We start from the raw sequence: 13,340 nt of genomic DNA, 5'->3' as shown, positions 1-13,340 counted from the left end.
GACAGTACATATGCATAGGTAATTTTTTACAACATTATCCTTTGCACTTAGTTCTTTTCCGAATTTTCACCTCCTTCACTCCCTCTCCTAGATGGTAGGCAGTCCCATACATGTTAAATGTGTTTATAGTATATCCTAGATACAATATATGTGTGCAGAACCAAATTTCTTGTTGCACAAGAAGAATTGGATTCAGAAGGTAAAAATAACCTGGGAAGAAAAACAAAAATGCAAACAGTTTACACTCGTTTCCCAGTGTTCCTTCTCTGGGTATAGCTGATTCTGTCCATCACTGATCAATTAGAACTGAATTAGATCTTCTCTTTGTTGAAGATATCCACTTCCATCAGAATACATCCTCATACAGTATTGTTGTTGAAGTGTATAATGATCTCCTGGTTCTGCTCATTTCACTCAGCATCAGTTCATGTAAGTCTCTCCAAGCCTCTCTGTATTCATCCTGCTGGTCATTTCTTACAGAACGATAATATTCCATAACTTTCATATACCATAATTTACCTAGCCATTCTCCAATTGATAGGCATCCATTCATTTTCCAGTTTCTGGCCACTACTAAAAAGGGCTGCCACAAACATTTTAGCACATACAGGTCCCTTTCCCTTCTTTAGTATTTCTTTGGGATATAATAAGCCAGTAGTAACACTGCTGGATAAAAGGGTATGCACAGTTTGATAACTTTTTGGGCATAATTCCAGATTGCTCTCCAGAATGTTTGGATTCTTTCACAACTTCACCAACAACGTATCAGCATCCCAGTTTTCCCACATTCATCATTATTTTTTCCTGTCATTTTACCCAATCTGACAGGTATGTAGTGGTATCTCAGAGTTGTCTTAATTTGCATTTCTCTGATTAATAGTGATTTAGAACACTCTTTCATATGAGTGGAAATAGTTTCAATTTCATCATCTCAAAATTGTCTATTCATATCCTTTGACCATTTATCAATTGGAGAATGGCTTGATTTCTTATGAATTCTCTCTATACATTTTGAATGTATATATTCTATATATTTTGGAAATGAGTCCTTTATCAGAACCTTTAACTGTAAAAATGTTTTCCCAATTCATTCTTCCCTTCTAATCTTGTTTGCATTAGTTTTATTTGTACAAAAGCTTTTTAATTTGATGTAATCAAAATTTTTTATTTTGTGATCAATAATGATTTTTAGTTCTCCTTTAGTCACAAATTCCTTCCTCCTCCACAAGTCTGAGAGGTAAACTATCCCATGTTCCTCTTTATTTATGATAATGTAGTTTATGCCTAAATCATGGACCCATTTTGATCTTATCTTGGTATGTGATGTTAAGTGTGGGGTCCATGCCTAATTTCTGCCATACTAATTTCCAGTTTTCCCAGCAGTTTTTGTCAAATAATGAATTCTTATCCCAGAAGTTGGGATTTTGGGGTTTGTCAAACACTAGATTGCTATGTTCACTATTTTGTCCTGTGAACCTAACCTATTCCACTGATCAACTAGTCTATTTCTTAGCCAATACCAAATGGTTTTGGTGACTGCTGCTTTATAATATAGTTTTAGATCAAGTATAGCTAGGCCACCTTCATTTGATTTTTTTTTTTCATTAATTCCCTTGAAATTCTCAACCTTTTGTTCTTCCATATGAATTTTGTTGTTATTTTTTCTAGGTCATTAAAATAGTTTCTTGGGAGTCTGATTGGTATAGCACTAAATAAATAGATTAGTTTAGGGAGTATTGTCATCTTTATTATATTCGCTCGGCCTATCCAAGAACATTTAATATCTTTCCAATTATTTAAATCTGACTTTATTTTTGTGGCAAGTGTTTTGTAATTTTGCTCATATAATTACTGACTTTCCTTTGGTAGATGTATTCCCAAATATTTTATACTATTGACAGTTATTTTGAATGGAATTTCTCTTTGTATGTCTTGCTGTTGGATTTTGTTGGTGATGTATAAAAATGCTGAGGATTTATGTGAATTTATTTTGTATCCTGCCACTTTGCTAAAATTGTGAATTATTTCTAATAGCTTTTTAGTTGAATCTCTGGGATTCTCTAAGCATACCATCATGTCATCTGCAAAAAGTGATAAGTTTGGTTTCCTCATTACTTACTCTAATTCCTTTAATCTCTTTCTCGACTCTTATTGCTGAGGCTAGTGTTTCTAATACAATATTGAACAGTAATGGTGATAGTGGGCAACCTTGTTTCACTCCTGATCTTACTAGGAAAGGTTCCAGTTTATCCCCATTACATATGATGCTTACTGATGGTTTTAAATAAATGCTCCTAACTATTTTAAGGAATAGTCCATTTATTCCTATACTTTCAAGTGTTTTTAGTAGGAATGGATGTTGGATTTTGTCAAATGCTTTTTCTGCATCTTTTGAGATGATCATATGGCTTTTGTTAATTTGATTATTAATATGATGACCTAATATTTTAAGTCAAATAATAAATTAGTAGAACAAAGATCAGTGAGATGGGAAAGAGTTCATGACCAATTGAGAGAAGGGATTACAAAAAAACAAATTGGATAGTTTTGGTTACATAAAATTTAAAAGTTTTTGCACAAATAAATCCAAAGCTAAGATTAGAAGAGAAAAAATTAACCAGAGAAAAAATATTTACTTCAAGGTTCTCTGATAAAAATATCATTTCCAAGGTATAAAAGAAATTGAATCAAATTTATAAGAATAAGAGCCATTTCCAAATGGCTAAATGGTCAGAGGATGGACAGTCTTAAAGAAAGTAATGTAAGCCATCTATAGCCATATAAAAAAATACTCCAAAGAACTGATAATTTTAAAATAGGAAATGAACTCTGAGATTCCACTTCACACATCATAGTAGCAAAGTTAGTATTTAAAAAAAAAAAAAAAAGGAAAATGGAAAATGATGAAGGACTGGAGGAGTGGTATGGTTGGAGGAGGTAGCCAGACAAATCAGTTCACTATTGGCAGTGCTATGGATTAGTCCAGTTAGTGTGGAACTGTGCCAAAAAAGTAATTAAAATAGTAATAACACCATTAGATCTATATCACAAAGAGATCAATAAAAAGAAAAAGGATGAATAATGTCCAAAAATATTTATAGGATCCTTTTTTTTGTGGTGATCAACTGAAAACTAAGAGGATACCCATCAATTGGAGAATGGCTGACTAAATTATGGTATGGGAGTGTAATGAAGTATGCTATCTACATCGTGACCAGAAGTAATGGGCTAATGTGCAGACTGAGACATCATTTTGAACATAGCCAATATGGGAATTAGACTAGGCTTATTTGTTAATGTGAAAGTTTTGGTTTTCCTTTCTTTTTCAGTAGTAAGAGGAAAAATGGGGAAGGAGAAAAAGTAGTTTGAAATAGGTTTAAAATTTTCTTAAGTAAAAGAAAGGGAAATGGAAATGTCATGTGGATAAAATTAGATGTTTTAGAGTTATAACTGTCTTGTCATACAGGTAAATTAATTTGTTAGTAAGTGATTGTGTATATGGCATAGTTGATATGGTTATTCACTGGCGTTCTATTTCCTTTAGAAAACGATTTGAACAGCAGCAAAAACTCTTAGAAGAAGAAAGAAAACGACGCCAATTTGAAGAACAGAAGCAAAAACTCAGACTTCTAAGTAGTGTGAAACCCAAGGTAGATCAACTCTGAATAATCTTTATCCAACACACTCCTCATTCAGTATACCATGGAGAACTAAATTTTGAACCTAAGGCAGTGATTAATGCCCTAAAGCAGATTCTTAATTTTAAGTCCATGAACTTGGTTTTGTTTTTTAGGAAGTATTTTGATGACTCTATTTTAATAATAGAATTCATTTCTTTTGTAATCTTATATATTTTATTTTATGCATTTAAAAACATTCTGAGAAAGGGCTCCATAGATTTTATGATACTAATGCCAAAATGATCCATGAGACAAAAATAGTTAAGAGCTCCTGCCCATAAGTTTGAATTATCCAGTATCTGGATTTATTCATTTTGTTTGTCCATTAAGTTCTTTTGTGGCTTTTTTTTTTTTTCTGTTTCTTAAAAAATCCATAGATTTTCTTTTAAGACAGTAGAGTAAAATACTCAGTAATAAGAAAAAGATCGATATAAATTGTTCTCCTTCCCTTAATATTTGCTGCTTTTCTATAATTCTTGCAGTTACTACAGTAACTATTAATTTGCTTTTTTTTCCTCTTGGAAAACATTCCAAACTCTGTTTCCCTCTAAGATTACATTTATTGTTCACCATACAAGTTACTTCAAGTATAACTATAGTAAACCCTTTATGTCATTATGTTTACAGTGAGGGGGTAGAAGGCTCTATTAGCTCTTGTGCCTTACTGCCTTTGTTTTCTATATCCATCATTGTCAGTATTCCTTTGAGAAAAATATGTAGTCAGAAGGGGGAAGGGTAAGAGTCAAAAATAAATGGGGGTAATATTGATTGGTTAGGAATAGGAGGTGAAGGAGGCAAACAATGGTGTGGTATAAAACTCATGTGTATTTGTCATCTCAGACAGGAGAGAAGAGTAGAGATGATGCTTTGGAAGCTATAAAAGGGAATTTAGATGGATTTTCCAGAGATGCTAAGATGCACCCCACTCCAGCATCCCATCCCAAGAAACCAGGTAGCTTTATTTTTAAGAAGCATGGAAATAAAAACAAGTAACTGCTGAATTTTGCTTTTGTTTCTTATATAGCAATTTGTAGTTCTTGTGTCAGTTAATTGACCGTTAAATATGATAGGATTCAGAGCTGAGCTCTTTCTTCAAGCTAAATGAAGAATTGAATGCATTGAAATTTACATGAAGTAAAAATTCTGGTCTGGCACATTATTTGGAGGAAGGCTTTTAATCTTCTGCTTAAATACCAGTATGACAACTTTAATTTTAAGTCTTTGGTATGTAAATGAGTGTGTTAACTCAGCTATTATAGTAGATCATTAACTTATCTGAATGAAATGAAGGAGTTTGTCATTTCATTTTCATTGTTTTGTAAAATAGTTTTTTTTTTATGAGCTACCTCAGAGTTCATTATCTGAATGTGATTGGGCTCATTCTTAAGAAGCACTGAAATAAAAACTGTAGCATGAGTAAAATTCCTTAAACAAACTGAAATATTATGAATAAATGTTCCTTTCAAGCCTTTATTCAAATGGTCAAAAACAAAAAATAAAAACAAACACCCATCCAGAATACTTCCTTTGTCATTTGGAAATGAAAATAATTCTCATCTTTGGATAGCAATCATATTGTAATTTTAATTCCTTGATATTTTGACATTTGATTCAACTCATTCAAAAATAATATGACATGACATTTTTTGTCTTTTGGACTTACAACTAACTAGGTGTCCTCTTGTGATAACTGAAGAATGCCATTTATATATATATATATAGAAGAGTGCCATTTTTATATATAGAAAGTGGATGAAGTATGATAGGCCCAAAGTACAAAGATAACAGGTTTAGGACAAGATATATTGAAATTAAAAATATCTCACTTGAAGAGGTTAAAAGAGATAGCTCAAGATACAAATAATTCCTGTCTTAAGAAAGGTTAAAGGAGATAACTTGAGACACAAATGAAATTCCTGTCTTATTTACAAATATTTCCAGAACCTCTTGGATAACATCTCTATACAATGACCCTGATTAGTATAAAAAGAATTTCTAAAATTATATTCCTCGCACTTGATTTATCCTTGCCTTGTGCCCTCCAACTGGAGTTCCCTTGCCAGGCAGTTTGGCCTTTCTAGAAGCCAAATGTCTGTCTATCCCTTTACTATCAATAAAAACTTTGTTTTAACACAGCATTGAGTAGCAAATTCATTCACTAACCAGACCCACCCTTTCGTACTTTGGGAAGGAATGAGAGGTAATCAGACAACCAGAAAAGGAGCTGATCCATCTTGGCTTAGAGCCTCAGTTTCTCCTCCTCATCACTGATAAAGAAATTGTTGAGGAATTATTTGAGGAAGATGATAAAGGTTCAAATACCTTTTATCTATCAAACCCAAAATGAACAGCAAAATTTTTAAAATTAAAAATCAGGTAAATATCAGGAAGAAAATATTGTCTGTGAATGAAGTCATATACCAGTAATGTAGGAAGTAATACAAAAGTTGATAGAAATTTGTGATATTCCAATAGGGTACCTAGAAAAAAGGAGAAGTAGGGAATGATGGGCAACATCAGTCTAAACATTATTTAAAAAGTATTTCTTTTATCTTGAAACACTGTATAAATTTGACCATTAGGAGCAAAATACTTTGCATTATCAGCTATGGTTCCTAATGTCCTTCAGAGAGTGTTTTCTTCTTGATCTTCAGCTGATTTCTAATGTGCAGAATACTGTTTTCTGCTTTGGATGTAGCAGCTAAAAAGGGTTTAGGACCCTAAATCATCTTCCTCAAACAATAATATAGTTCTTTAATCAGTGAAGGACAGTCACTTTCCATTGTAAATAAATTCCAAGTTTCTTGCAAGTTTAAACAGCTTTGATCAAGTAGTTGAGCCTTATTAACTCTTACTAGGATGATAAAATTAAGACTTGGTAGGTAGTTATGAAGTCTATATTCTCATAGAACTTACTACCAGAGAATTTCCTTTTATATTATATATTTTTTTATTATCCAACAAAATTAACAGAGGGAGAAAGAAATTCCTTTCCTAAGAGATAGACCAAATATCTCTTCCTCATTTCTGTTGATGTATTGCCTCAATACATAAACTTAATACTGATCAAATGAGAAAATATTTGAAAAGTGCTTAGCCTGGGAAATAGAGCTATATAAATTCATATTCCTTCCCATCTGCTCAGTCAGTTAGCAAGCATTTATTAAGCTCTTACTATGTGGCCGGCACTGTGCTAATTCAAGAACAGGCCCAAGGATGTGTATTTGTCCAATTCTTAAGGAGCTTTACATTAGGAGCAAATCTGCTAATTGTTGGCAATGTAATTTCCTGAAGAAGACTATAAAGTTTTTAGGCCTTGTCCAATTTGAGGTTTTAAAGTAGAGATTAGAATAGTTAGTTCTCCCTGTTGAGAAACTAGATGGAAGCACAATGTGATAACTCTCTTTTTGATGTTGTTGAAAATAGAATATTTATTCAATAATTGTATCTTTATTGTATAGATCTCTAGTATAAATTTCCTTAATGTCAAAAGATAAAAAAGCAATTGTTGTCTTTTTTCAGAAGCAGAAAATTTTAACAGAATGTGATTAGTATTTGGCATCAGACAATAGGCTGCTTTAAAAAAAATTTTTTTATCTCTTCTCTATGTCTTTGGAACTCAGATAATTCAAAGTGTAATTAAAATGCTTCTTTAAAAATAACTTAGCATTTTTAATGAATATTAGTCCAAATGTAGTCCCTGAAAATGAGTTTAAAATTTAAATTAACCTCACATTTAAACTATATAAAATCAGTAATGATGTTTATGAACTGGTTTACAATCCCTCTCCCTTATTTTTAAATATCTCTCTCTTTAGTGCAAGCAATCTTTTAAGTTTGGTGCTCCATCTTAACTGCTGAATCTATTGTTGAAAATTTTGTGTTAGAAACTACTCTCTTGGATTTTTAGGTTCTTTATTTTATCAAAAGCAGGCAGCATTTTGTAATGATTGTGACACCTTGAATGAAGGGCAATGATTGATGTAGTTGATAAAAGAATCAGCCTTGAGATAAGGAAAACAGGTTCAAGTCTTGCCTCTGACACATGAACAAATCAGTCAGGCTCTTCAGTCCCTCCTTTCCCCCCACCAGCAGCTCTCATTGACCACAAATTGAAAACCTGTTAGTACAGGCTCTGTGTTAGTTGGGGGGAATTTCTATAATGGAAATTTCTCACATTGAAATTATAGGTCTTAAAAGGAAGAGGTGTTTAAGAGGGAGTTAGGCATGACGGAAACAAAAATTAAGATGCTTGCAACTTTATGTTGATTTTGTATTCCTAAATATCCTGACAAAATTGAATCATCAATATGATTATCCTAAATGTATTTAGATTTTAATCTTTAATTTGCACTTACAACTACAAGAACAATGACCAGGTAAGTTGATTTTTTTATTTCATCCAGAAATACTGCTGCTCCGTCTTGCCTCAAGTGTTACTAACTAGGACAACTTGATTTCATTCAGAAAAAAAAAAAAATACACTTCATTACATCTTCCTGAAAAGGAGAAACATTTTGAATTTTACATTTGTTTTTCCTTTGACGGAGATACAAAATAATAGTTGTCCTTTTTCATTAAAAAGAAAAAATCCTGACACACTTAAATTGTTCAAGTATACCTTTTTGATATTTTTGATGGATTCATGTAATTTCATTTGACTATTGTTACCTGGATTATTTCTTTCTCCACTCTCACTATTCATGTTTCAGTATTTCTCTTTTGGAACTATATGCCCCATCTTTATTTCTTTTTCTCCATTGACTTCCATTTCTATATGTTTCATTGCCATTTTCCATTTTACAGATTGTCCCACACCATCCCATTCTACTGTAACTGTCTCCCAATCCTCTGCCTTTCTTGATGAAGAAGAATTCAGTGACTTTATGCAAGGGCCTGTTGAAATTCCCATATTTGGCTCTTCATCCTCTTCCCAGCCTTTTCAGTCTTTCCATTCCACCACTCCAGGTGGCCAGTTACTTTCAGAGAAGGCTGTGACCCAGCCCCTCCCTCCAGCACAGATTCCAGTGTCTTCTGCCTTACATGGTGCCCCTGGGCAGGGTCCTTATTTTTCTACTGCTTCAACCTCACACAGTATACAGAAAACAGGTAATTCATAGATAGCATTATCAGATGCCTCTATTTTATTTAGACTATCAAATTTAATTCATGTTTAAAGAGGGATAATACAGTAATAAAGGCAAATCAATGTACACTTGCTTTGTAGATAAATGTTGAAGAAATTCTGCTATCCATCACAATAGATATCTAATTCAGAAGTATAGGATACTAGAAAAGTTGTGGTTTAAATGACTTTTATAGTATCAGTTTCTGATTTCAGAAGTTATTTTCACATCACTGGTCTCTTATGAAAATATTACTTAGCTTTTATTTGATCAAACCAAAGCAGTCTTTTCCCATGTCTTTCTCCCTTTCCCCCTTTCAGCAGTGGGCAGTGGGGAGGCTATTACAAGAAACCCATCAGAGATCTAGTGACTCGGATATGCTATTTTGGGAGTCTGACATTTTTAAGAAATTATTTTTTAAATAGTTGTGGGACTGGAAATGGGGTTGAATAAAAATAAAGTTACAAATATAAATAATATTTAATGCTGTTTGTTTAGGCCCTTCCCTGGAGAAGAAGTTCCTAATATCTTGTGATTTAAGTACGTCTGGGCAGGTGCAAATTAAATTAAATACTTCTGAAGCTGGGCACAAAACCTCAGGCTCAGATGCCAATAAGAGCCATCCCAGTTTAACAGCCAATAACGGGGGTGCAGTAGGTGGACGTGTAAATGGTGCCATCATTGCAGAGGCAGAAAAGACTTCAGACCAAAACCTGTCAGTTGAAGAGAGTGGTGAGCTCATGAAACATTGACAAAAAATGAATGCACTTTAACCAAATGTTGCTTGAAAGCTAACACCTTTAAGCATTAATCCTGAAGTGAATGTTGCTTGATTTTGCTTGTTAAAATCTTGCTTAATATATATATATATATATAAACATAACATATTTTATTCTTTTTCCTAATCATTATTTTTAAGATTTTGCTCTGAATTCTTTCAACATGCTCTTCTTTTAAAAAAATTGATAACAAGTTTCTATAATCAAATTCATTCCTATTTGAAAATATTTTTCTCTACTTTTACAAAAGCCACATCCTGTTTGGTTTTTTTCTTGATGATCTTTATTCCTCCAGGGATAGTGGGAGATTAAAAATAAGGCCTATAAAAGTCACCAATAAGAATTTTATGTTTTTCTTTTCATGAAATACATTTTGAGTATTGCTGAATAGAAGACTGAGATTTTATAAACTCAGCTTTCTTAGATAAATTTCAGAAACAGAATATGAATAACTGATGAAACAGTCCTTTGAAGGATGTTTTGCAGGATTCCTACATTTGAAGTGTAGACATTAGAATTATGCTATTGGAAGAGAAATGATTTGTTTGAAATGAAAACATAATTTTGTAATAGTGGCAAACTCAGGGTTTAAAAAATCATTTTCTAGTGTTAGAAAATGCTTCAACCAAAATATTGGTTATACATGTGTATTTAAAAGTATCATTCTTGGCTAGCTTTCTTTTCAGGTTCATAACATATTAAGGATAATGAAACCTTATATAGTTCAAAGTATTAATCTAGTATATTTTAGATTTTTTAAAATTTTATTTAAGACATATTTGACATTCTTGGTTATATTCTTGGTATGTTGGTGACTTTTTTTTAGTATCTATCCATTGTGGTGTGCCTTTAATCTGTTTGAGAGGAATTTCTCTCTTCTCTTTTTTTTAATACTCTGTTTTAGATAATATTTCTATATCTCCTAGGTGTGGGTGTATTCCCTTCTCAAGATCCAATCCAGCCTATGATACCTTCTTGGATTTACAATGAGAGCTTAGTCCCAGGTAAAATTTTTTTAAAATAAAAAAGTCCTTTTTATAAATTACTTCCAGAATATTTTTCCCCATAAATTCCCCAAATGTAAAATTGCATGCAGACTAAATAAAAAGGTTTTATTAACACATCTTGAGAGTATATTAATTGCATCTTTTCCTGTTGACAATACAAAAATTATAAAACAACAGCAACATTCAACTAAACTGTTGCAAATTAAAATTTTAAATGGTGGTATTTATAAAGGCAATAGATAGAATGCTATCCACAGAGTCAAGAAGACCTCTCTGAATTCAAATACTGGTTCTTGCACATAGACTCTATGATCCTAGGTTTGTCACTTAATCTGTCAATGTTTCTAGGCAACTCTTTAAGGTGCAGAACAGATGCTAATTTGCTGCCAGGTTTCTTCATTGGAGTTTCCTATACTAATTAAATCATGTCTGGTTTAATAAAAAGAAACTTCAAAATATTTATAATTTGAAGGTTTTCTAAGTACATGTCCATTTAAGAAATTCAAAGATGTCTTGCTTCTGTATACCCTCTAATCATTTTCTTTGTATTTTTTTATTTTATTAATTTTTGGTAATTATAATTAGCATGGTATATTTATATTCTGCTTTATTCCATAAGTTGCATTTTTCTAAATGGATCACAAAATTAGAAGATTTAAAACAACCATATTTTAAATTTATCAAATTCTTAACTTTGTCTTTGGCTTAAGTATTCAAAGATTGCTATTTAACCATGTAGCTTCAAAAGAGCATGCCTTTGACATAATAAGTGATCACTGAAGATATTAATTTTGTACATCATATATACCATCCAGATTGTTTTTTTCCTAACAATAACAATAAGGATATTTCATTGTTGTGTTCCATGATAGAATACTTAAAAGTTCTGTTATAATTGTGATCAGACTAACTTCTCTTTTCACATAATGAATAGACATATATTGAAGTATATTTCAAACCTGATTTTAGCCTGTTCAAGTTTTGATACTATTTTATTCCATATGTTTTTCTACTCTGAAAAAAGTACAATCTCATTTATCCACTTTTGCTCATTTGAATATGTTTTCTATATAGTTTCTCTTCATCAAAATAGCCCTTTGAGGTCTATTTTTCCTACAAGAGAATTTATATGTAAGTTTTGTGTATCTTAGAATTTTATTGTAGTTGCCAGATAATTTTCTCTAATATATAATTAACAGAATAGTTAAGTTAAAACAAATAATTCTATTTTCTCATTCTAACTTAAAAAATTGGATTTTGGAGAGATTTCTTGGTCAGTCAGTAGCCTTTCAGACCTTCCTTGACTTATACTAGTCAAAGTAAGTTATGAAGTGTTTCTTAACTCGTCAGCTATTTTTAAGTACCTACTGGGTGAGACACTAGGGATATAAAGACAAAAGCATTGCCATACCATCCATGTTTTCCTAGATCCAGATCTCAGCTGCTTTATATATGTGTGTTCAATAAACAGTTAGTACTTAAATCTGCAATATAGTATGTGTAGTGCTGGAAGAAGTATAAAAATTATATGTATAGCATTATGTTGCATATATTCCTTTAACAAATATTATGCGCACCATTCAGGGAGGATGCTGCCTACCCTTTTTCTGAAAAACCCTGAAACCAAGAGCCCCAGGAAGAGTAGTAGCTCCCACCCAAAAAAAGTGAAGCCCTTCTTTCAACCTACATTTTCCCCATCAGCCACCAATTATTTGCTAAATTACTAAAGAGGTAATTAAAATAGCCTAGTGAAAGCAGGAAAGAATCTAGAGAGAGATGTAGATGGTATATATGAGGCAGGTCAGATCATCTTAACCACTACCTCTACTTGAGATGATCAAGGAGACAACCTAGGGCACTAAATTCAGGAAACCTGGGAAAAGCAGTTTCTTAGGCCTTCAACCCTGCTCCCAACCTGTTCCTCATAGCCATCATCAAAAAGAAAAATCCTCATGGGAAAGGAACTCACTATCCCCACTAGCACCAATACCATCTGCTGATCTCACTGCTCAACATCAGCACCCTGAAAATCAGTGGCAATCCTTAAGATGCAATCTGGCAACTTCCTTCATTAAGGAAAATAGTGCCTTTAGCCTCCACAGCTAAGTCCAAAAAAAAAAAATTAAATCCTCAACACTAAAGATCTTAGCACTATCAGCTGATTCCACCAAAAAGCATATAGTTTCATTAAAAGAAATGACATTTAAGGAGATACATTACCACCTGCTTTGCTGCTAAGGAGCATAAGACCTTTCTATCTGATTTGTAGCTGAAGCCTTCTTTATAACACAGTTAGAATGTGAGCTTCTTAACAACAGGTGCTCTCACCTTTCCATTTTATATGAAGGCCTTAGTGCACTGCTTGCACTTTATGCTGTTTTCAGTCACTCATTACATATGTGGTGAACAAACACATATTCACAATAGTCCTGTTGTTCACATCACTAGTCAGTTTTTTTTTAACATTTTCTTTTCATATTCATTATTGTTATAAATTGTACCATATGATTTTTTTCCTTATCACTTCTTAGGTAGTGCATGAAAATAGCACAAGTGAATAAAAATAGTCTAATACTTAAAAGATATTTTCAATAGTATGTCTGATCCTCTTGCAGTGCTCAGTAACAGAAATAATTCAAAGGTACTATGTTGAATTGAAATTTATGCCAAAAATTTAAACTCTCTCCAAAAAATATATTAAGTCAACTTCAGTATGAAATACTTACAGATATGTTTTATACCGCTGAC

The 13,340-nt window shown here is 32.4% G+C and overlaps 1 protein-coding gene across 15 annotated transcripts in view; it reads left to right on the top strand.

The window, feature by feature from the left end:
• SYNRG (synergin gamma) overlaps positions 1-13,340 on the top strand; it is an 89,250-nt gene that overhangs the window by 30,598 nt on the left and 45,312 nt on the right. For 6 of the 15 annotated variants that reach the window (XM_074262051.1, XM_074262050.1, XM_074262055.1 and 3 more), the window contains 5 exons: positions 3,545-3,650; positions 4,521-4,632; positions 8,487-8,789; positions 9,305-9,538; positions 10,512-10,589. In XM_074262051.1, the coding sequence (XP_074118152.1) occupies positions 3,545-3,650; positions 4,521-4,632; positions 8,487-8,789; positions 9,305-9,538; positions 10,512-10,589 (833 nt within the window). The remainder of the gene's footprint in view (positions 1-3,544; positions 3,651-4,520; positions 4,633-8,486; positions 8,790-9,304; positions 9,539-10,511; positions 10,590-13,340) is intronic. The other 9 variants (XM_074262062.1, XM_074262061.1, XM_074262066.1 and 6 more) reach the window with 4 other exon arrangements.

The sequence above is a fragment of the Sminthopsis crassicaudata genome, chromosome 4 (assembly GCF_048593235.1).
Source record: "Sminthopsis crassicaudata isolate SCR6 chromosome 4, ASM4859323v1, whole genome shotgun sequence".
Taxonomy (NCBI): Eukaryota; Metazoa; Chordata; class Mammalia; order Dasyuromorphia; family Dasyuridae; genus Sminthopsis; species Sminthopsis crassicaudata.
Note: the sequence above shows the minus strand (reverse complement) of the source record. Positions and strands in the feature narration are given on the sequence as shown.